The 25,379-nt window shown below is 33.2% G+C and overlaps 1 protein-coding gene and 1 long non-coding RNA gene across 5 annotated transcripts in view; both read left to right on the top strand.

Moving 5' to 3' along the window:
* Window positions 1-4,869, top strand: part of LOC109813821 (AP-1 complex subunit gamma-2) — a 29,084-nt gene extending 24,215 nt beyond the window's left edge. For all 3 annotated transcript variants that reach the window (XM_020378083.3, XM_020378082.3, XM_029274452.2), the window contains 9 exons: window positions 10-132; window positions 225-320; window positions 1,445-1,572; window positions 1,899-2,003; window positions 2,106-2,362; window positions 3,182-3,445; window positions 3,639-3,814; window positions 4,221-4,325; window positions 4,421-4,869. In XM_020378083.3, coding sequence (XP_020233672.1) covers window positions 10-132; window positions 225-320; window positions 1,445-1,572; window positions 1,899-2,003; window positions 2,106-2,362; window positions 3,182-3,445; window positions 3,639-3,814; window positions 4,221-4,325; window positions 4,421-4,516 — 1,350 coding nt within the window. In that variant the 3' untranslated portion in view covers window positions 4,517-4,869. The remainder of the gene's footprint in view (window positions 1-9; window positions 133-224; window positions 321-1,444; window positions 1,573-1,898; window positions 2,004-2,105; window positions 2,363-3,181; window positions 3,446-3,638; window positions 3,815-4,220; window positions 4,326-4,420) is intronic.
* Window positions 4,870-4,999: 130 nt separating this feature from the next.
* LOC109813820 (uncharacterized) lies at window positions 5,000-19,521 on the top strand. Of its 2 annotated transcripts, none has more exons than XR_014433884.1 (4): window positions 5,000-6,930; window positions 7,018-7,096; window positions 9,806-9,874; window positions 19,068-19,521. It is a non-coding gene; the product is annotated as an uncharacterized LOC109813820 (long non-coding RNA). The 2 variants fall into 2 exon arrangements; XR_014433885.1 differs by having other exon boundaries at window positions 12,242-19,521.
* The last annotated feature ends 5,858 nt before the right edge of the window (window positions 19,522-25,379 follow it).

The following is a 25,379-nucleotide window of genomic DNA, read 5'->3' as shown; positions in this document are numbered from 1 at the left end:
TGCTAGTAGGCTGGGAACTTCGTAAAAGATGAAATATGGCATGCCTTAATTGTTGCGATAAGCAATGCTTCTGAGCTTCATGGATATACAGTAAGAGCATTATACAAGGCATTTCAGATGTCAGCTGAACAGGTGCTCTTTTCTGCTTTGACTAAATCTTGTTCATGCTGTTGATTTTTCTTGGTGCCATTAATGTAATATCATTGATAAATATTTTTCACCAGGAAACTCTTGTTCGCGTTGCAGTGTGGTGCATTGGAGAGTATGGTGACATCTTAATCAATAATGTTGGAATGCTTGACATTGAAGATCCATTAACGGTGAGTGAATGGTTTTTTCTTGAAAGTTTATACATAATGTTTACTGTTGCTTAAGTTCCTTGAAAATGATACAATCATCTGATCCCAAGCAATAATTTAACAAGTTGATATACATGTTGGTACCAGAAACTAATTGTAAAAGATGTTCTAACAGCCTTTTAAAATAAAAATAAGAAAATGTTCTAACAGTACCCTTTCCACGACCCTTCTTTTTGTATAGCTCCTATTTTAGATGATGGATAATGATATAGAAAAAAGGAGCCATCCTGGTGCTATAAAGCTACTGCTATATGTGGGTCTAGAGCAGGAAGCCTTACCTTGCATTTGCAAGAGGCTGATTTCATGACTCGAACTTGCCACCTTTGTCTCTTGTACTGTTGCCTTGAAGCAAATAAAATTGATCAGTCTCAGACTGCTTGCTCACTGTTGAAATGGATTATCTGGTTCTTTTCCTGTTCCTTTTATTATTCTCCTATACTTTAAAGAAGGAAATAGGGAAATACTAAACTTTCTTTATATGTTCTGTTGTTATGTTTAACATAATTTCTGGCAGATACTTCTCCATGTTGATTGCTAATCTGCAGAAATCTGGGCATGATAACTACTCTACCCAAAATCTACAATTTAAGTCCTTGCTTGCCCCTTTCTTTTATAGTTCATCTTCTTAGTTGGATTGTTTTGTAAGGAATAGTTTATCATGAAATAACTTTCCAAAAGCTTCTTAAGCTTTTGGAAAAGTTGGTTCATGATATGGTGTCAAAGTTTGTATGACCAAGTGATCTAGAATTCATGCTTGCTGCCCCCATTCTTATTATAGAAAGTTGGATTTCAGCACAAAGTAGGTAGGCTTATGTATCATCTGTGCTTGAAGCTTTGGGATAGTTGGTTCATGACATTATGGGCTAATAACCAATTGCCCGTTGTGTCTTTTCGTTTCTTCGTGAAAGATGTAGCTTAGTTTAACAATAATTGGACTATTAGCTATTGATTCATCTAACAGTGAAATGTAAATTGTAGTATGTAGGAAAATCTGCAAAATCAATATTTCATTACATTCTTGTATTTTATTTTCTTATTATTTTTTTAATGATGTCTTTTATCCTTTATTTGTTTCTTGCGGGCAGGTGACTGAGTCAGATGTTGTTGATGTTGTAGAGATTGCTCTAAAACGCCATGCATCGGATCTTACCACAAAATCAATGGCTTTGGTTGCCCTATTAAAGCTATCTGCACGGCTTCCTTCTTGTTCAGAGTATGATATGCCTTTTCATTTGTTTATTTTTCTATTACATTATACTTAAGATGGATTTATTTCTTTTTTCCGGCCTTTACTTTTGAGGAATGCAATAATCCTGTATAACCCAGCAGATCCAGCTCAAAACTGTTTAGAACACTTATGAGCTGTTCAAAATCTTAGGCATGTGTATTCATCTCTAACAAATCATGGGATCTTTTTTGTCCATGTCTCATCACCCCTTTACAAATCAAATACTTATGTACCTATGATAAGCTCATATATCCTTCTTGTATTTGTACATTTGGCATGAAAGTTTTATTCTCTTTTCATTCATTATGTAGGAGAATCAGGGAAATAATCGTTCAATACAAAGGGAACCTTGTGTTGGAATTGCAGCAAAGATCGATAGAATTCAATTTGATCATTGCAAAGCATCAAAATATTAGGTGAGGCTAACCAATTTATATAGTATATTATATCAAAAGCTTAAATTGCTACTACACTCTCAAGAGGAATCCCATAAAGAGAAAATATTCATCATCATGCAGGCCTACACTTGTAGAGAGGATGCCGGCTTTGGATGAGGTGACTTTCATTGCAAGGAGGGCTAGATCTTTGCCAGATGCAGCTTTAACACCTACAGGACCTTCAGTTGGTCTTCCAAATGGAGTAGCTAGACCTGAGGCTCCTATTGTAGATCTTCTTGATATAAATTCAGATGATGCCCCTGTACCAAGCTCTTCTGGTGGTGATCTTCTTCAGGACCTTCTTGGTGTTGATCTTTCACTGGCATCACAAAAGTCTGGTTAGTGTTTGTGGTGTATCATATAGATTATCATATTGCTTGTATAAGTGAATTGTTCGTATCTAACCATTGCCATCAATGTTTATTGCACAAATAAAAAGTTAAGTAGCTCTATTTTTGAAGACCTATTATGGCTAAATCATTACATATTTGACAAAGGTTTTTTAAGATCAAAAAAAACTTTTTAAGAATGAGCAGAAGAGTGCAGAAAGATGATAAGACATCCTTACAAAAGAAAACACCTGGAACCTAAGAAATTGAGCCAGGTAACAGGGCATGCCAATCTCGTTTCATGCCTAACAAAGAAACATCCCTATAGAGACCTCGAGCAGCACACCATAGAAAAGATAAGAAAAATATATCCCAAATGACGTCTACAGATGAAAAAGCTCCCTTGAAAATTCTGGCATTCCTTTCCTGTTAAGATATCAAGGAACTGTAAAGACAAAGTATCGCCACAGAATCTTAGCTTTACAAAAGCCAAAAAAACTAATGGTTGTAGATTTTACAAAATTTACGTTGCACTTGTTCAGTTTTATGAATATTGCAAAAGAATTTACTGTTTCGTGGGTTTAGTTACATTAGTTAGAAGTAATTGTAAAGTGCAAATTGAAATATGCAAGAGATCTAGCTTTTCCATTGGAAAAATCAAGACACAGTCACACAGCAGTATATAGACACATGCATTTTTGCCTTTTTATTTATTTATTTTTATCTTGGATTTTTCTGTGGAATGTGCAAACTCGTTTACATTCCGTTATGGTGATAGTTCAATTAAAGATATTCATATCATGTATGATGTTTACGTTGCATTTTTAGATGCCAGTCAACCTTCAAAAAATGGCACAGATGTTCTTTTGGATCTATTATCTATTGGATCGCCTTCTGCACCTACTGAATCGCCTACGCAAAGCAACTCATCTACAATAAACATATTGTCCCCCAAAGCTAGTAAAAAGGTACCACTTTCACCATTAGATGATCTATCATCACTTTCACTTTCTTCAAAAGCAACATCAAATGCTGGAGCTGCTACCACGATGGATTTATTAGATGGTTTTGCCCCCAGCCCATCAACGGAAGGTAAACTTTGTTTAGCAAGTAGGTGATTTAGAGTTTGTTTGGCTACCGGTTAGAAGTGCTTTTGAGAACTTCTCTACCGAAAAAAAACTTTTTTATTTTCAGTAGAGCTCTCAAAAACTTTTCTAAACTTTTTTCAGACACTCTTATACTTGGTCTAAGTACTAATTCCCCGCTATTCTCTTCTCTTGTATAGAAAATAATAAACTGGTTTATCCTTCTATAACTGCATTTGAGAGTAGCTCCTTGAGGTTGGTGTTCAATTTCTCAAAACAGCCAGGAAACCCACAAACAACGAATATTCAGGCTACCTTCAGAAATTTGACCTCAAACGTATATACAGATTTTGTTTTTCAGGCAGCAGTTCCAAAGGTATGCCAGTTAGTATGCTGTGGAGTGAGAACTTTCTGTAATGCTAAGATCATCATCATTGGGGGTGTTTAACATATAACTTTTGTCTACTGCTTTAAATAGTTTCACGATCTTTATTATTATTGTATTAGCTTAAGACCCCATGCTTTCTAATTGCTATAGAAAAATATCTTCTCATTCCTTTGTTTGAGATGTAACTAAGAACTTCACAACATAAAGAGAGCAGAACTTAGAGGCTTTTTAAGGGAAGAGGTCTAGCAATTATGTGTCAGACTGTCAGTAATTAAACGATTTCCTTTATATCGATGTATTTAGTTGTCTTGACTTTTGGGTGCTAAATATTCACATTTTTCAAATCATGGTTATCTTATTTATCATCTACTTATTTTGGTGTTTTAATTTTCAGTTTCTTCAGTTGCACTTAGATCCAGCTAGCGGCAATACTCTCCCTGCTAGTGGAAATGGGTCCATCACGCAAAATATGAAAGTTACTAATTCCCTACATGGAAAGGTACACTTTCCTTGTTACGTAAATTTTTGCCTTAACGATTTTATGCACAAGTACTTCTAAGAGAAGACTTGACGGCTAGCAATTTTCTATTTCAGAAATCTCTTGTCATGCGCATAAAGATAGCATACAAGATAAATGGCAAAGATTCACATGAAGAAGGACAAATCAATAATTTTCCTCGTGATTTATGAGGCCAGTTGGTCATTCTGGTTATGCACCAAGACCTATATATTTTCCGCACTTTATAATCCATTGTGCAGTTTTCATGATTCATTCTTTCACATGAGGTGGCAGTGACAACCGGGGACCACTTTTGGGAACAAAGTTGCGGATGGCGGCTTCACAACTTTTCCCCCTTAGTTTGTTGATGTAACCATTAGTACAAGGAGGAATGCCAGCAAGACATTCTTTTATAGAGAAATTCTATGGTACCCATCTTATTCTTTTATAGAGAAATTCTATGGTACTCATCTTATTTGAGAGGGTACCAGTACAGTTTTTTATATTTTATATTTTTAATAATTTATTTAAATAATATTTATGATATTTTATTCTTTTAAGTTTTAAATTATTTAGTTATTTTATTTTTATTTTATATATTCTAATTTATTTGTAATAATATTATTATATATTTAAATAATTTAATTTTAATAATTTTTTAAGTATATTTTTATCTTTTCACTTAAAATTTTTGAATTTCTATATTTTAATTTTAATAATTTTTAAGTATATTTTTTGTCTTTTTGTCTTAAAATTTTAAATTTTTATATTGTAATTTTAATAATTTTTTTATTTCTACTATTTATTAATTTTATTTTTTTTAATATTTTATAATATTATTATAATCTTATAATTTTAATCTCTATAATTTATCTTATTTTTTATTTTATAAGTATAATTTAAATTATTCATTTTATAATTAAATTTTTTTTAAAATTTTTTATGAATTTACGTAGAAAAATGTATTAAAATTTCTCGATCTTTGAGGGTACCGTAGCAACTCTCTCTTTTATATACTCCTCTCAACACACCTACTTTTATTGATTAAAATTTATTAAAAATCATAAAATTAGGTAAAAAAGTCATTAAATAGGATGTGAAACCCACTAAATTGTATTTTTTAATAAATTTTAATCAATAAGAGAGTGTTGCTAGTATTTCCCTTGGTACAAAATGTTCTTGTATGAAAATGTCAAAATCATTTTATTTTATTTTAATTTTTTCCTTTCGAGGCACAAAGAATTGCATCACATTGAGTTCTTTAGCCGCTTACTATTTTCTCTGAATGTAGTTGCTCGGTCAATGTGTTTCAGGGTACAAATATATAATTTCATGATAAAAAAATCTAAAATACCCAAGTTTCTAGAAATTACTACTGTTCTTTATGTATTTTTATATTTTGAAAATAATGTATGACCTTTTTATTATAAATACTGTTAAAAATATATCTTTATCAATATAACTAAACTATTATATAATCATTCATCTATTATAAAATTCATTGCAGAGAAATACATTTCAATGTTGCATTTTTCACGAGAAAAATAAAAAACTAACTTTTGAAGTAAATATATAATTAGATACATGCTTTCTAGATACATTTTAAAACCAATATTTAAGAAAGATTGATAATCTTATTTTACATTAAAAATTGATCATAAAACTGGATTAAACATTTATGACAAAAATTTCAAGTTGACTATAAGTTTCATAAACTCTTTAAAAGAAAATTTCAATAAATAAAGCCAAAACGAGTCCTATGAACAATAACAACAATTTCCTCTTTTTCAATTTGTTTGGGAGTTGCGATTGTGTCAAGGTGTGTATCTATCTCACTGACTCACCATTTGAGTTTAATATTAAAGGAGAAAAACAACAAAATTTAAAAGGATAAATAGTAAAATTAGTACCAATTTATTCTCTCTTTTATTTCTTAAAACTTTGTGCCTTCATTTAAAAAAAAAATTGTCTTAAGGGGAACAACACCTAATTTTGTTAGAGGAGCAAAAAATAAAAATTAATATCTTTAAGTAAAAAGTTATCTTATGGGAACAAATTCTTCCATACCCTTCTACTTGTATTCACCATTGTTGTGGATTGTGGTGTTGTTAGGACCCAAATTAGAAAATAGAAGAAACAAAAGAAAAGGAAAAAGAAAGATTGTATTTCTCACTGTTGTTAAATAAGATTAAGAAAATTGTTAGTTAAATCATCAAATTAGTCGCTAAAAGTGTGTGGCGATTATAATATGGTCCCTTAAAAATGACAATTAAGAAAATGTCCCTGAAAGTAGCTTCTGTCATCAAGTTGGTCCTATGGGTGGATGGCCGACAGTTGACACCATTACTAAAGTTGATGTGGCATGTTAAGTGGCACACCAACCATTGTCCACGTGGTGTGTAACATCATGGGAACAATTTGAAATAGTACCATGTTATAGGGACTTGAAGAATTTTATAAATGTCTTTTAAATTGTCAATGATCGAATTGAAGGTTTAGAGGAAAGATATGAACACTTGATGAAATGGAATGATTTATGGCTTATATTTTCTTTGAAAAGTTGAGGACGAATGTTAAAATAAGTTGGGGGAAAGACAGAAATGGTGTAAGTGGGCCCGTTACTCAATTATTTAGTATTTTTTCCATGCATGATTATTGCCCATATATGCAGTGCTTCTCTTCTTTGTCGCAGGTGGTTTGTATTCAAGGTTTGAGTGGTCACTCTATGTTTCGTGGTCGTGGAAGCCTTTGTTCAAGTGTTAGTGTGAAAGGTAAGCTATATTATATCCATTGTGTGTTTGTGAATGTATAAGCAATGCATGTGTGGATTTTTTCATGTTGTTGAAATGGGTATGCATTTGTGTGGATGAATGTTTTATCCATGTCTGATGGTGCATATTTTTGGATTGTATTATTTTCGGTCTGTCTGATGAATAGTCCATTGTTGTTGGAGTTGATATTGATTATGGTATTTCTTTGTAAGATGGTTTTCAAAATCAACGTTGTTTTGCACCATGGAGTTAATTTTCTCATGGATTATAAAGAGAATGCTTCTTACAAAGATGTTGAAAAATATTCTTTTGGAGGAATTAACGAGGACTTTATGTGTATTTTCACACTCTTTGATATGTTGAAAGCTTGTAGACCTTGCAACAAGATTGGACACGGAAGTTTCCTTGTGTTGTGCCTAGTAAAAGTTTGAATGATGGATTAAGAGAAGGATGGTTCTAAAATTTAGCTCGGATAGATTGATTGGACAAATCCGACTAGGACCTAGTTATCTAAGCGGTTCAAGTTGAAAATTGGATCAATTAACTGATCCATGATGACATCATCAAATCAGTAAAATCAGTTTAAATCCGGTAAATTCGGTGTTCATTCGGTCGGACTAGTTTTGGATTTGCCTTTTTAAGCTTCTCTTAAGGGTGTGATATTGCATAATTAATATATATTTTAATACATTATATTGAGCTTATTTTACATTAAAGTGCCTTAAATTGATGAATTGATTGAGAATTGTTTTAATAAATTATTTTGATTTCAATTTTAAATTTTAGTTTAATTTTATAATTTTTGTTCACTTTGACATACTGTCTTGTGTAAATAGATTATATCTTGAGATTTCAAACTTAGAATTGTACATTGCTAAGGTCCTTAAAAATTTAAAACAAAGCTCTAAAACATCTCTATTGAGAGTTTCACCCAATTCGAATGTTTTAAGGTCCAAAAGTGTGTCACAATGTTACGCTTCTGCACTTTGTATTAAATTATCTTTGGAAAAATTTTTGTATAGTTAGCTTAGCCTTGTTTTTAGGTAATCAATGGGTTAAGCCTCATAAATATAATGATTAAACTCACTAATTTGATCTTTAAATAGGTGTTACAAGACTTGCAATGTATACTTTCTCTCATTTTTCAGATTTTAGAGTTAATTTTTCTACAAGTTTCTATAAAACTCTCTTTTGGATTTTCTAATCTATTTTTACATCATGAATTCTCTTCATCTTGTTCTTCGTTCTAAATCTATTTTTTGTTTTTCATGATTATAAATTATGTTCTAATAAATCCAAAAAAGATACGAATATTAATTCGGATCTAGATCTAGATTTAGATATAGATATAAAATAACCAAAATCAATCGATTACTATTCTTGAATTTTTTTGTTTATGTTTTAATATTGTAGTTTTTGTTTGCTGTCCAAAAATCTCCTTCCTAACAATTGCATAATAAATTTGGATTTGTCCTTGAAAAAAATGACCTAAGTTGTTTCCTATACTATAAATCCAAGGAAAAAATCTAGTAATTTTTCATATTGATTTGACAAAACTATCAAAATGACGTCGATATCAAGAATACAAGTCATTCTATCTTGATTTTATCATGTCCATTAACTGTTTGTGAAATTGCTTTTTTATATATTAACCCAGATTCTAACCATTTTTGTTGAGTTTTATGAATTTGTGCAATTTTTCTCACAAACACTTTTGAGAGTTTTTCCTTTGGGCTAAAATTTCTTCTTAAAAGGTAAAACGTCATCCTAAGCAAACTTATTCCTTTTGGAGTAAATTGGGCATAAAATGACCAAGTTCCATTATTTAGACTACTTTTTCAAATTTTTACTATTTTTGATATTTTTAAAAATTACCAAAAAAAATTACAAAAAATAGGAAATCTGATATGACATGTTGTTATGGTACTTTTTTATTTTTCAAAATTCATTTGGTAGTGTTTTGCATGTTATAGGTTATCATCATTAGATATTGACTTTGTTATTGACTTTTCATTTTTTTTTGTTGACTTTCATTAGTTTGTTTTGTTTATCATTGGTAGTCTCGTTTATATTTTTAATTTCAATTTTAGACTTGTTTTTATTATTAAATATTTATAAATTATGTCTTGACAAGATTGACCACCTTAGTCCAATAATTAGCCAATTAGCCATTTATGTTAATGTTGTTAGAACTTGTTATAATCTTCCATAACAACAATATTTTGATCCATACTTTGGTCAGTAATATGAACCTCTGTAACACTCTAAGTTTTTTAAAATTATTAAAATAATATTTTGATTAATTAAAAGAGGATTTTTAAAATATTTTAAGGGTTTTTTTTATAATTATGAGTGCTTTAATTAAATAATAAATATTTATAAAAAATTTTATATAATATATTTATTAGATAAATATGTGTTTTATGATTTTTAATATATATATATATATATATATATATATATATATATATATATTTCCAATTACTATTATTGTATTTTGTCATAATTATTTTATATGTATATGAATATATTATAAAGTTGTATAATTAATTGATTTAATTATTGTTTCAGGAAACGTTGAGTAACTTGGGTTAAATGTTTTAACTATTGGATTAAGTGAGGAGTTATGTTTTTTTAAAGGGGAGTTAAGGTTAGTTTTCTGATTTTATGCTTCTCATTTTTTATTTACTGTGCATTTACATTCTAAAGGCTTGGGAGAACTAGAGTTCGTAGGAGGACACCCCGAAGATCCACATCTATCTTTTAGCGTTCATCAAGGTAAGAAAGGAATGAGTAATGTCACTCTATGTGTATGATATATATGTTGAGTAGTGGAATTGACTCAAAATCTTTTCTTTGTTGCTTGTATTGCATGAAAGGGGCTTTCCCAATCAATTGTCTTATTTATTTTTGGTCTTCTCTATGATTCTTCATTTTTCTATTTAATGTGTATTTGTTTAGGGTTTCAATTTCATGATTGTGTCCGTAATAGTGAATATTGGAGTGCCCATAGATTCCTATGAGAACTTTAAGGGAATGCATTGGTGGTTGTATAAAGAATTGATTATTGTATGTGTAAATTGTACCTTTTTGGAGTGTAATGTAACCCTTAGAATGTTTCTACTATTTGTAAATGTAATTTGGATGATTAAGACTTGTAATTCATAAAATTCACATGTTATGCTGTAACGTAGTAAATTATATTAGAAGGCTCAGTACGGGTGATTCAGTAGTCCAGAACGGGCCGTTCCGAAACTGGAACGGACCGTTCCAAACTACTGAATTGACCTTTAAAACATAGTTGAGAATGGGTCGTTCTGGAGGGAGAACGGGCCCTTTCAAACCCCAAAACGGGTCGTTCCGGAGGGAGTACGGGCCGTTCTGGATGGAGAACGGGCCGTTCTGATTTCAGAACGGGCCATTCTGCATGTTAATTTTGTACTTGGTGAAAGAGTGCAAAACAAGCCGTTCCGGATTCGGAATAGGCCGTTCTGGCCACTCATGGATGTCTATAAGTAGAGTTGGGTGGTTGAAGAGAAATGGAGGTTTTTAGAGAGAAGTTTTAGAGGGAAGGACTCTAGACTAAGAAGCTTGCTTTGGGTGAATTGAAGTTCCGGGTTGAGCTTCGGAAAGGGATTTCCGCTTCTTGGCTATCCTGAGCCAATCTTCAGGTAAGGGAAGCTAGATTGTAAAGTTGTTGGTTGTATGTGAGTTGAGAACTCATTTGAGTGCTTAGGTTGATTAGTATGAGTTGGGTTATGTGATGAAAATATTATGTGTTGCTAATATATGATTAAATATTTATTAATGATGTTGTTGGTGATGCTTTCATGATGAAAATGAGATGTAAATGAGATGCATGTTGTAGTTAAGTTGTGAAGTTGTTTACAAGTTGTGTGTTGATCTATGATATTGTTGAAATTAGTTGAAATTAAGTTGATAAGGTTGCTATATGGTGGACATGTTTACGTTGTGAAGTATGATGAGATGTTATTATTAGACTGTGTTGTCAAGTTGTTAGAAGAGAGTTGTATATTGCTAAAAAGTTGCTATGTTGTTTAAAGTTTTTAAAGTCGAGATTGATGACTATAGTTGTTTTTTGCTGTAAAGTTGTTAAGTTGTTTATTGCTGTAGAGTTGTTAAGTTGTTTATTGTTGTAAAGTTGTTAAGGTGCCTATTGCTGTAAAGTTGTTAAGTTGTTAAGTTTCCTATTGCTGTAAAGTTGTTAAGATGCCTATTGCTGTAAAGTTGTTAAGATGCCTATTGTTGTAAAGTTGTGTTGTTGAGTTGTAAGCTATTTAAGCTGTGATGATAAGTTGTTGATCACTAGGACTAGGGGAGATGTTTTCGAAGTTGCTCTAGGACTTAGTTGATCCCGTGTGTGGGCAAGGTCGAGGCACACGTGTATAAAGCGACCACGGTATAGGGGCAAGGTCGAGCTATACCGATTATAAAGCGACCACGGTATAGGGGCAAGGTCGAGCTATACCGATTATAAAGCACCATGGTATAGGGGCAAGGTCGAGTTATACCGATTATAAAGCGACCACGGTATATGGGAAAGGTTGAGCTATACTGATTATAAAGCAACCACTGTATAGGAGTCAGGTTGACCTATATCGATTACAAGTGACCAATTTGAGTAAAGTACGAAGTCGGGAACTTAGTTCCTAACCGAGTACTATACTTCCTTGTTTAAGTGGCAAAGTCTGAGAAACCATTATCGTGCTGTGGATTGATATCCAAATGTGTTTTGTTGTCGGTTTGGTAGGACCTAGCCACTTAGACTACTTACCATGTTGTAGGAGATCTCCGAGTCGAAATGCGTGACGACGCATAAGTTGTTGATGAGTTGATTTGTCGTTGATATGAGTTGTATATTTGTTGTTGTGTTGTTAAGTTGTGGTTGTGTTGTATGTTGACCTTGTTGAGGATGACGATAGTGTTGTTATGTTGTAAGTTGAAATGAATATTAAGATGTATAGTATATATATATGTTATTTGTCTCAAGTGACGAATATAAAGATGATTATATAGTTGTTATGTTGAATATTAAATTATTATGAGTTATTTATTGTCTCTAGCTTACCCTTGCATGTTTCCATGTGGTTTGGACTGCGATGATCATACGCGGTATGGGAGCAGGGCAGGGATAGGTTGGGAGGTAGTTGCTAGAGGCCACAGAAGGTGCCTAAAGATGGATATTTTTTTTGTAGGATACCTTATAGTAGCAGATTTTCTTGTATATAACTAGTTGTTTGTTGCTTGATTAGCAACTTGTGTTGTAAAAATTTATTATACTATTTTAGTATATTTTCGAGCAGTATGTAGTGTTGTTTCGTAGTGTGACGACCGCGGAGGGTCGTTACACTTTTATGGTATCAGAGCAGTTCGAGTCTAGTGGACACTCTGTGGGGATGGTCCCTTTAGGCTTTTGTTGAGTTGAACTCTGTGTTGTATTGTGATGGAAAACTTGTTGGAGAATCCGGATTGATGTGAATCCTCTTCAAGTTCCTCCCTAGATCTTTGGCTCCTTGATTTTTCCTAAGGTTTGCTAAGGTCTCCAATGGAGGAGGAGATCTTAGAACCACCACGGTTTGGTGGAGAAATCTCCCAAGAGACACCACTCCTTGATGAAGAGATAAGTCTCTTCAATTCTCACCACACTCTTCTAGTGAAGGGATAAGAGAATTGGATGAATATCAAAGAGGTTTAGGGACTTTTAGAAGAGAGAAATCTGAACAATTCTTCAGAAAATAAATCTCAATATCTCAAAAAGTGTCTTACAATGAAAGGAAAACATGTATATAGGAGTAGGAAGCTTGGAGAGTAAGCTAGTCTTAACCATGGTTCACTAGGAACCATGGTAAGGTCTAGCTAACCACCCATGGTCTAGAGGCTTGGAGAGCAATCTCCTCACTTAGCTTGCTTGGTAAGCAAGCTAAGGAGAAGCTTGTGCTTCAATCTTCTAAGCTTGAGAGGAGCCAAGCAATCCGGCCAATGTGAACACAAACTAAGGTGGGCGGCTTTTTGGACTTAATTTACTCCAACCGGTTTTGAAAATGTTGATTTGGTTTAGTTAGGTTCATCCAATGTGAATGGAACCTAGCTAAATCAAATCTATGAAAAATTAGGAGTAAAATGAGTCCAATATGTAAAATTTTGCCTAGGCCCACCTCTTGGCCCAATTGCTAGTAACACTCTCTAGCTTGCTAGTGACACTCTCTAGCTTGCTAATTCCACTCCCAATCCTACTACTAGAAAATAAGAAAAGAGTGTATTTCTAGATTAGGTTAAATGGAGTCAAAGTGCCCAAGTAACCTACCCTAGAAACAATATACAATAGCTAATAAAAGAAAATAAAGTGCCTCTCAAATACAAAGGCAAAAATACACCTATACAAGTATCTACTATAAACAAGGTACAAGAAATCAAACTATACAATATATTTACAATAGAGACTCCTTAGATCAACCTTCACCCTTCTTGGTTTTACCTCTTCTAAAGGGATCTTTGGGGATTAGATTTCCATCATATTGGATGTTGTGCTGCTTTGTGTTGAGTAGTTGAGATACAGTGTGTTGAATGAGTTGTTCATTATATAAAAGATGCTTAGAACATGAGTAGATAGTCCATGCCATGGAGATGATGGCTATGGTTATGCAATAGCAGAATGCCTACTTTGCTAGGATGGATGATGATAGAGCTGGGACTAGTGCCTCAAGACCAGTTGGGTCATAGGAGAGTCGGGTTTTGGCTAAGTTCAGGAAGTGTGGTCTTCCTCAGTTTATAGGTGATGCAGATCCAGAGGTGGTTGACCACTGGATTTGCAAGTTGGAAAAAGATATTCTCAGTTCTAGGTTGTTCAGAGGAGCGAAAGCTCACCTATGCAGTGTATATGTTGACAGGGGAGGCAGAGTATTGTTGGAGAGGTACTAGTCAGATGCTGATTGATCGTGGAGTGCTTGTGGACTAGGTGTGCTTCAAGAAGGCCTTCCTCGAGAAGTACTTCCCAGTGAGTGTCAGGCATGCTCGGGAGGCAGAGTTTATGATATTACAACAAGGGGGAATGTCGGTGACTGAGTATGTAGTGAGATTTGAGCACTTGGCACACTTCTACACCCAAGCCAGCTCTAAGGCTTGGAAGTGTAGGAAGTTTGCTGAAGGCTTGAAGTATGATTTGAGGAGAGTGGTGGTGCTTATGGCCATCATGGAGTTTCCAGCCTTGGTAGAGAAGGCGAAGGTTATAGAGCGGCTAGAGAGCGTCGGCAAGCCGACGAAGATTGTTGGTGGACCAGTTGGGTCCAAGAGTGGTGGTGGTCCTCAGAGGAAGCCTTATGGTAGGCCCTAATCACAACAAGGGGGTCCTATCACAAGGAAATCTATTGACACAACTAGGAGTGGAGGTTAGAGTGGAGCTGCTACTCTCAGATGTTACAGATGCGGTGGACCTCACTTCATTCGTGATTGCCCTCATACCGAGAGCAAGTGTTTTAGGTGTGGCCAGATGGGTCACATGTTGAATAGTTGTCCTGTAGGTGCCAGACAGACCAGAAGTGCCCCGAGAGGTGATAGATCTACTGTAGCTGGGAGGGTGTTTGCCTTGACCAGAGTCGAAGATTCCACTTCATCTGATCTAGTGAAGGGGAAGGGTAAAGCTACTGGTAAGGATGCGGTGATGTTATTTAACTCAGGGCCTCCCATTCATTTATTTTATATAAATGTGCTGAAAAGTTGGATTTGCATGTACATAATTTGGGGTTGAGATTGTTTGTGTCTGCGCACGCTTTTGTTTCTATTGTTGCCTTTAAGACGTGTGTTGGTTGTCCCTTGGAAATGTGTGATAGGAAGGATAAGGTGAACTTGATCTGTGTTTGCCTTTAGTGGATATTGACATAATCTTAGGGATGGATTGGTTATCTGCCAATCACATTCTTATAGATTGCGCCAATATAGAGTTGGTTTTCCCTTAGGGGAAAGATGAATTGTTGATTTTAGCCAGCCAAGCTGAAGTGATGTTGAGAGATGGAGCAGAGTGTTATATTCTGTTTGCTGTTGTAAGTGTGGAAACTGAGAAGGTGATCAATATGTAGGAGTGGTGAGGAAATTTCTGAAGGTGTTTTTGGATGAGGTGTCTGGGTTACCTCCTACTAGGGAGATTGAGTTTAGCATTGATCTGGTCCTTGGTGTAGGGCTAGTGTTGGTTGTTCCCTATAAGATGGCCCCAACAGAGTTGGTTGAATTGAAGTGTCAGGTGGAAGAGTTGAAGAGAAAGATTGACTACTTCTCCTATGTTGGTGTTGCTTGATCCTAGTGAGCCATTTGAGGTGTGTTGTGTTGTTTCTCACCAAGGGTTGGGGTGTGTGTTGATGTAGAATAGGAGAGTAGTTGCATAGGCTTTAAGGCAATTGAAGAATCATGATAGGAATTACCCTACTCATGACTTAGAGTTGGCAGCAGTTGTTTTTGCCTTAAAGGTATGGATGCACTGTTTTCATAATGCAGGATTTAACGTCTTTGGTGATTACAAGAGTTGAAGTACTTGCTTGATCAGAAGGAGTTGAACATGAGACAGAGACAGTGGATGAAATATTTTATAAGATTATGAATTTCAGTTGATGTATCACCCTAGGAAGGCCAATGTAGTGGCAGACGCTTTGAGTAGGAAGTCCATCTACATGTCTAGTTTGATGGTGAAGAAGTTGGAGCTGGTTGAGAAATTCAGAGATTTGAATCTGTATGTGGAGTTGGCTCAATACCACATTAGCTGTGGCATGATTACCATTGCTAGTGAGTTCTTGTAGCAAGTTGGTATGAAGTAGTTGTAAAATTCAAAAGTTGTGAAGGTTCTTAATTTTTTGGATACAGAGGAAGCAATTGGCTTTGAGATGGGTGAAGATGGGATTTGAGGTTTAAGGGCAGAATTTGCCTACCTCAAGATTCTAAGTACAAAGAGACATTGTTGAATATATGGCGGCATGTCTGATCTGTCAGAGGGCTAAGGTTGAGCACTCGAAGTCTGGTGTTTTGTTGTTGATGATGGAGATCCGGTAGTGGAAGTTGGATAGTATCATTATGGATTTCATTGATGGGTTGCCTAAGTCGACTAGGAATAGTGATGCTATTTGAGTTGTGGTTGACAAATTGGCCAAGTGTGCACTTTTCTTGCTTGTTAATATCAGGTAGTCCTTGTAGAAGTTGACACAGTTGTATGTGAAGGAAATAGTACGGTTGCACGGGGTGCCTTCTTGTATTATTTCAGATAGGGATCCAAGGTCCACTTTTAGATTTTTGGCAGAGTCTACATCAAGTCTTAGATATGAGGTTGAGATTGGGTTCTGCATATCATCCACATCGGATGGTCAGTCAGAGAGGACGATTCAGTCCTTGGAGGTTTTATTGAGAGCTTGTGTGCTAGACCACTTGGAGAGAGTTAGGAGGAAGTCCTACTACTGGTGGAGTTCATGTGCAATAATAGCTTTCATGCTAGTATTGGAATTTGAAGCATTGCATGGTAGGAAGTGTAGGACTCCTCTATGCTGGTATCAAAGATGGTGAGTCGATAGTCGCAGGGCTAGAGTTACTTTATAAATTATTGAGGAGGTGAAGTTGATTCAAGAAAGGATGAGGTTGCCTAGAGTAGGCAGAAATGATAAGTTGATAGAAGGAAAAGGCCTTTGGAGTTTTCTGGGAGGGGCATGTGTTTTATGTTTCTCAATTAAGGAAGTATGTCCATGACCCAAGTCATGTAGTTGAGATGGGTGAGATTCAGGTCAAGGAGAACCTGACTTAGGAGAAGAGACCGGTAGTTGTGATTGAGTACAAGTTGAAGGAGTTAAGTTACAAGCCCACTGGATTGGTGAAGATCTTGTGGGATGCAATTACTGGTGAGACTACTTGGGAGATTGAGCAACTGTGCAGAGAGCAATATTTTTTCTTTATTTCCAAGTAAGTCTATTTTCGGGGACGAAAATTCTTTTTTTTGGGAGGTATTGTAACGTAGTAAATTATTTTAGAAGGCTCAATACGGGTGATTCAGTAGTCCAGAACGGCCGTTCCGAAACTAGAATGGGCCGTTCTAAACTACTGAATTGACCTTTAAAATGTAGTTGAGAACGGGCCGTTCTAGAGGGAGAACGGGTCGTCTCAAACCCCAAAACAGGCCGTTCTGGATGAAGAACGGGCCGTTTTGATTTCAGAACGGGCCGTTTTGCATTTAAATTTTGTACTTGGTGAAAGAGTGCAAAACGGGCCGTTCCAGATTCGGAATAGGCCGTTCTGGCCACTCCTGAATGTCTATAAATAGAGTTGGGTGGTTGAAGATAAATGGAGGTTTTTAGAGAGAAGTTTTAGAGAGAAAGACTCTGGACCAAGAAGCTTGCTTTGGGTGGATTGAAGTTCCGGGTTGAGCTTCGGAAAGGGATTTTCGCTTCTTGGCTATCTTGAGCCAATCTTTAGGTAAGGGAAGCTAGATTGTAAATTTGTTGGTTGTATGTGAGTTGAGAACTCATTTGAGTGCTTAGGTTGATTAGTATGAGTTGGGTTATGTGATGAAAATATTGTGTGTTGCTAATATATGATTAAATATTTATTAATGATGTTGTTGGTGATGCTTTCATGATGAAAATGGGATGTAAATGAGATGCATGTTGTAGTTAAGTTGTGAAGTTGTTTACAAGTTGTGTGTTGATCTATGATATTGTTGAAATTAGTTGAAATTAAGTTGATAAGGTTGCTATATGTGTGGACATGTTTACATTGTGAAGTATGATGAGATGTTATTATTAGACTGTGTTGTCAAGTTGTTAGAAGAGAGTTGTATATTGCTAAAAAGTTTTTATGTTGTTTAAAGTTGTTAAAGTTGAGATTGATGACTATAGTTATTTATTGTTGTAAAGTTGTTAAGTTGTTTATTGTTGTAGAGTTGTTAAGTTGTTTATTGCTGTAAAGTTCTTAAGTTGCTTATTGCTGTAAAGTTGTTAAGGTGCCTATTGCTGTAAAGTTGTTAAGTTGTTTATTGTTGTAAAGTTGTTAAGTTTCCTATTGCTGTAAAGTTGTTAAGATGTCTATTGCTGTAAAGTTGTGTTGTTGAGTTGTAAGTTGTTTAAGTTGTGATGATAAGTTGTTGATCACTGGGACTAGGGGAGATGTTTTCGAAGTTGCTCATCCCATTGTGTGGATTGAGATAGTTGTGGTGCTCTGAGAGCCCAATTTGTTGGAAAAAACCCTCCTTGGGAAGTTGTCCCTTGGAGTGGTCGTTGTGTTGTTCTCCTCTAGGACTTAGTTGATCCCGTGTGTGAGCAAGGTCGAGGCACACGTGTATAAAGCGACCACGGTATAGGGGCAAGGTCGAGCTATACCGATTATAAAGCGACCACGGTACAGGGGCAAGGTCGAGCTATACTGATTACAAAGCAACCACGGTATAGTGGTCAGGTCGACCTATATCGATTACAAGTGACCAATTTGAGTAAAGTACGAAGTCGGGAACTTAGTTCCTAACCGAGTACTGTACTTCCTTGTTTAAGTGGCAAAGTCTGAGAAACCATTATCGTGTTGTGGATTGATATCCAAATGTGTTGTGTTGTCGGTTTGGTAGGACCTAGCCACTTAGACTACTTACCATGTTGTAGGAGATCTCCGAGTCGAAATGCGTGACGACGCATAAGTTGTTGATGAGTTGATTTATCGTTGATATGAGTTGTATATTTGTTGTTGTGTTGTTAAGATGTGATTGTGTTGTATGTTGACCTTGTGGAGGATGACGATAGTGTTGTTATGTTGTAAGTTGAAATGAATGTTAAGATGTATAGTATATATATGTTGTTTGTCTCAAGTGACGAATATGAAGATGATTATATAGTTGTTATGTTGAATATTAAATTATTATGAGTTATTTATTGTCTCTAGCTTACCCTTGCATGTTTTTATGTGGTTTGGACTGCGATGATCATACGTGGTATGGGAGCAGGGCAGGGATAGGTTGGGAGGTAGCTGCTAGAGGCCATAGGAGGTGCCTGAAGATGGATATTTTTTTTGTAGGCTACCTTATAGTAGCAAATATGCTTGTATATAACTAGTTGTTTGTTGCTTAATTAGCAACTTGTATTGTAAAAATTTATTATACTATTTTATTATATTTTCGAGCAGTATGTAGTGTTGTTCCGTAGTGTGACGGCCACGACAGGTCGTTACATATGCAATATTAATGTCATCAAATGCACACTAAGCAACATGGTCACGTTGAGGATCTTTTTGTGTTGGAGCTTCAAGGCAGTCCCTATGATGCTCACATTGAGCGTGACTATCATGTTGGGCATGATAACATTAGAATTAGGTTTTGTAACCTATATATAAATTGTAACCTTGGATGTTAGCTTTCCAATGTCATTACAATCATCTAAAAAATGAGGTTTAAAACTTAAGTTATGATCAAATTAGTAAGTGAAGGTCAAACTGTCAGATTTAAGTTGAAATGTTATGGTTTTGTGTTTTTTTTTAAAACTAGGTGGAAGAATTAGCTCTTGAGGTCAACATAAAGTTGTAGATAATTGTCTTAAATTTCTAATAACATTAAGATCAAATTGATAACATATATATAACTCTAGATAAGGTGTTTCGACCATACAATGTCTTAGAAAATTAAGTTATGAAAATGTAGTTTGCGAATGGTGATAATGAATAACTTTATCTTTTAGTGTTTGATCGCATGAATGGTTTAAGGTATATATATCAATGTTTAGGAAAGATAAATCATGGAAGAAATCAATGATGAATAAGTTATGATGTAAGTTGATTGTTAACAACTTGAGGTATTTTGGTGAGAGCGGTGCCTAAAGACTTAATGTGTGATATCGATAATGTTGTTAGACTAGTTAAGTTATTGATTTAAATGCTTAATGATATTGATATCTTAGTGACTATGGTTGTAGTATTAACATTGATTATGATTAGACGATTTTATAATGATTTTATCTTGAGGTGTATGAGATGATGTTGTGCAATTGTTATGTTTAAACTGTAAATATGTGTAATCATTATACTAATAAATGATGATAATCAATTGTAGTATGTGAGTATGCTACTGACACGATTGTGAGCTATGTATGACTTAATTGATGTGATTTGTGTGCTACTAATTGTTAATACCCAATTGATACAATTGAACTTGTTAACATTATGAATTAGAACAATTGATCAAATAAATAGTGTGTTGCCTTAATATATTAATGAGACTATTGTGACAAATGATTTGACATACAATTGTGATGAGTATTGATACTATGATATTGTATTGAGTCTTATTTGATATGTATCATATGCAAACTTTAAAGAGGACTACTCTTAAAATTAAAAATAAAAAACTCTACAACATGCTCATTCAAAATATTGATTCAAAATTTAAATTAAAAATTTATTTATAATTGAATCGTGTTTAAATTAATCTAACAATAATAATAATATTATTATTATTAATAAAAAATATAATTATATATAATATCATAATTTTACAACATTAAAAATTATATATAATTTTATATTGTATATTTGAGTCCACCAACAATCCTGAGGGAGGATTCTAAACCAAATTCCTAATCAGGTGAAACTTGTCCCACCTCCCACTATTGGGGGAAGCTTTTAGAATTTGGAACAAGTAAATCCAAACTAATAGAGTTTAGTTTTAGTGAGTCGTGACTGTTAATATTCAAAATAAAAAGAGAATTTTCTTTTGACGTAAAGTTGTATATATTGAATGTGACAAAACTATTCGATCTATAGTTTCTCTTGTTTTTAAATCATCTATATTAAAATATGTATGAGCGACAGCAATAAATGAACGCACTGATTGTTATTAAAAAAATCCGTAATACTTATGGCATCGCTATTTCAATCTCTCTCCGTCTTTAATTTTTACATATTTTGAACCGTTTTTGATTAATTTATTATTAAGTAGAAATATTTCGTGTCAATATTAAAAATAAAATAATAAAAATATGTTGATTTAATTAGTGTTATAATTTATCTTTAATTTTTAAAATCTTAAGTTTAAAACTTAGTCAAAAATATTAATTTTTTAATAATTACAAAGTATAATAATTTATCAAATAAAAAAATTAAGGTAGTTATTAAAAAAGGATATATTATTTGTATATATTTATAGATATATTATAATGCTTTTGGTAAATCATGGCGGACAAGTGGTTATATTTGATTCCTAAATATTTAATTATTTGTATTTTTTTATATTTTAAGCGTGTAGCATTTCTGTAACTGCATATAATAATAATAAGATTTGAGTACAGATCGACCACCCATTTAAGATAAATAAAAAAAAAAAAAAGTAGAATAATTCTCCAAATAGTTAACCTAGATTGCAAATAGATTTTATTTGAAATTAGATCACTTATAATTTTAAATGATGTTATACGTTATATTTGATAAAATCATGTGAAAAGTTTATTAAAATCTAATAATTTTTTTAAAAAAATTGTTAATCAAAAAGTTAAAAGTTGTTAGTCAGTTATTTCGATATAAAATTAATTTTTAATAAGTAAATATAAAATGACATAAAAAAGACGTTTGTAATTTAGATAAAGATTAAGTTTTTGGTTTATATATTCTTAAATGATTATAATTTAAATTAATTTAATTATTAACGGCTCATAATATTTGTTTAAAAATTAAATATTTTATTAAAATTAAAATTGATAGTGTAATATTAAAGGAAGTGGTAAATATTAAGAAATTATAATTATGAAAATAATATATATATATATATATATATAATTTAGGTCAAATAATGCTATTTCACTAAATGTTTCACATTTTATGGATCATAAATGTTTTTGAGAGATTCATATTATCAAAGAATAAACTTTTTTTTATATATTAAATAAATAAATAAAAATAACAAAGATAACATGATGTTTTTACTATATTAAAATTGTGATACCCTTACTACCCCAACACATATATTGTAATAATGTAAATAAATTAAGAGAATAAATTTTTCAACATTGGTAAAAGGGTTCACATAAAAACCTTTAGAAAAGTTCTTCAATATCTAAAATAGTTGAAAATGAAACTTGGAAAATAAAACCTAAGAGGTTATCAAATGTTTTCAAAATAATAAGTACAATTCTAAATACATATAAAAGTTCATATCCTAGAAATCTTCTGTCCCGATGTCACAATATCAGAGCACACCCACAACTCAACTGTTGGCATTCTGGATGCCACTCATAACTGGGTCTTTCTCACCTAAAACATCCACAAATTGTACGGTGAGAAAAGAAAACATCTATATGTAAAGCACACAAGGAAAATCCACAACATAATCTCATCATAACTCATTACTTAATAAAATATTCACAAGCATTTCTATATATCATAATTTTATCAATCATGCATCATCTTCACATTACAATTCACAATCACACCAATCCATCACAAATCTTGCAATTAACACTATGCCAAGGTCACTCCACCCTTGTAGCATCTCTTGCCCAAGGTCATGCCATCCTGACATAAGTGATACGTGTTACAATCCTCACACATCCCACATTATGAGGTCACGCCATCCCTGTAGCATCACTTATCCAAGGGTAGTGCCATCCCTGGTCATAAGTGTGAGGAACCACAACCACATTTTATTAATAATCAACACAAATCTTACAATTAACATTATGCCAAGGTCACGCTTGTAACATCTCTTACCCAAGGTCGTGTCATCCTCACATAAGTGATACGTGTTAATTGTCTCATACATCCCACACTATGCCAAGGTCACGCCATCCCTGTAGCATCACTTACCCAAGGGTCGTGCCATCCCTGGTCATAAGTGTGAGGAACCACAATCACATTTTATTCATAATGAACACAAATCTTACCATTAATACTATGCAAAGGTCATGTCTGTAGCATCTCTTGCCCAAGATCGTACCATCTTGACATAAGTGATACGTGTTAATTACCTCACACATCCCACATTATGCTAAGGTCACGCTATCCCTGTAGCATCACTTACCCAAGGATCGCGCCATCCTTGGTCATCAATGTGAGGAACCACAATCACATCACATTCACATTCAATACAACATCTCATTTCATGTCAACATACTCATTTCATAATTAATTGAACAATAATATACCATTCGCCACATCATGTTATCAATTTAATACTAAAACGGTAGATATAATGTATACATTTGTGCCAAGACATCACACTGCATTCCATAACTCAATTCCATATTACATACACAAAATAGATAAGTCCACACAAAATAGTGGTTCACATACCTCTCAAGCAATTCACCATGAATCCACATCTAGATCATCAATTTTTACCATATAATATAACAATAATATTTATAAATTATTATAACACTCAATTGAATCATCAATTTAATAGAATCTTAACTCAATTAGTAAAACCCCCAATTTTTCTAAAACCTAACTCACATGCACTTTTCTACAATTTCGTTCTCTCTCCCAGATCATCATTTTTACAAATTAATTGCATATCCCTAATCCCCAATACATGCAAAATCTAATGGGATCATCAATTACTCAAACAGAAATAATTATAAAATTACCCATAATCCTACGGGCTTCCTCCTCTACCCAATTCTCTCATGTAATTTTGCATACAAATAATTATTTTTTCTCTCGTACCTCGATAAATAGTAGCTGAAACTAGAGAAGGATTTGGTTGGTCTCCTCCTTTAGGTTCCCTTCGGTCTTCAGAGAGTGTAGAAGGAAAAGAAGTTAGAAGTGAAAAGTATGTTTTTGGGAGTGCCAAAGCATGCTATTTATAGGCAGCAGGAGTGGCCGGAACGACGCGTTTCGAATCTGGAACGGCCCGTTCTGGGGTTGCATTTTAACCCATAACGACCATGTTTAGAATGATGTGTTCTTAAACAAGAACGACCCGTTCCCAACTAGGATTTATAAGTCTTTTTAGTAGTTTGGAACGACCCATTCTAGTTTGGAAACGGTCTGTTCTGAGCTACTAAATCACCCTTATTGAACTTTGAGCCTTCATATAATTTCTGAAAAATTAAGGTGTTACAAAAACATGTTTTTACCTTGAGAAAATTAGTTTCTCGCCCCATCTATGAAAATAATTCAGTAGGAAAATTATGCACATTAGAAACAATATTTTTTAACAATGTTATTTTTTTTAAATAACAAACTAAACGTGAGAAATTAATATTTTCAATATTATATTCTTAAAAAAGTAAAAATTTCTTGTGTATCAAATACTTAATGTGATCCCTTTCATTTGACATAATTTTTATTCAATTAATTGTATTCAATTTTACTAATTTTAAAATATTATTTCTAAATTATTCTTGCGATAAATGTAAAAAAAACAAAAAAAGTGTTAACCAAAGAGTCATGTATTAATTAAGAATTATTTAAAAAAATATGATTAAATGAAGTAAAAATGGTTAAAAATTATTTATATAAAAAATAAATATTCTTTTTATATGCTTATAAAAGTACACAATGAGTAACGATTATTAATAAACTTTATTTAGATAGGCATTAAAAAAAAGGTGGCTAGAGAAACAAATTGCTGTTTTCTTTTCTAAACTGGAGATTGGACTCATTTCTTCATCAAAAGACAAACATTTAATTAAAACACATATAATAAAAATAAATCACTTTTTAATTTGTATTAATTTAATACAGTAAAATAAAATTGACAGATAACCAATAGTATTTGATAACTTACTAGAATTAAGCATCACAGAAACTTGCTCACCGACTTCTCATATTGAAATCGTTATAAACTTAAAAATATTATGTGGGTTCTTATTATTATACATACGATGGTTCCTTCTTCCACCACGAAACAACCCGAATAATACTACAGAATATCCATTATCCTGCTTCCTTGGAAAATTGTCTGACCTCCCTCTCTCTACCATGTAACAAATAAAATGGCAGACAGAGACAGTGATGGTGCAATTTGGTATATAATGTAAAGCGGAAACCAAATTGATTAAAAATGACCTAAATATTAATAATGAGAAAAATAAAAGAAATATATAAAATTTTTTTCTTATATACACTACAAGAAATGTTATATATAGTGATACAGTGACGGATCTAGAAATTTTAAGTAATGGGGGAAAAATTTAAATACATAAACTTGACAAAATATAAAATAATAAATTTTCTATAAAGACAAATACATATCATAATTGTTTTCTACGAGTTTTCATAGTTTGAAAATATTAAATGATTTGTTCATTTTCAATACTATCAAAAACCT

This window comes from Cajanus cajan, chromosome 5, assembly GCF_000230855.2.
Source record: "Cajanus cajan strain Asha chromosome 5, NIPB_CcT2T_4, whole genome shotgun sequence".
NCBI lineage: Eukaryota > Viridiplantae > Streptophyta > Magnoliopsida > Fabales > Fabaceae > Cajanus > Cajanus cajan.
This window is presented reverse-complemented; position numbering and strand designations above follow the sequence as displayed.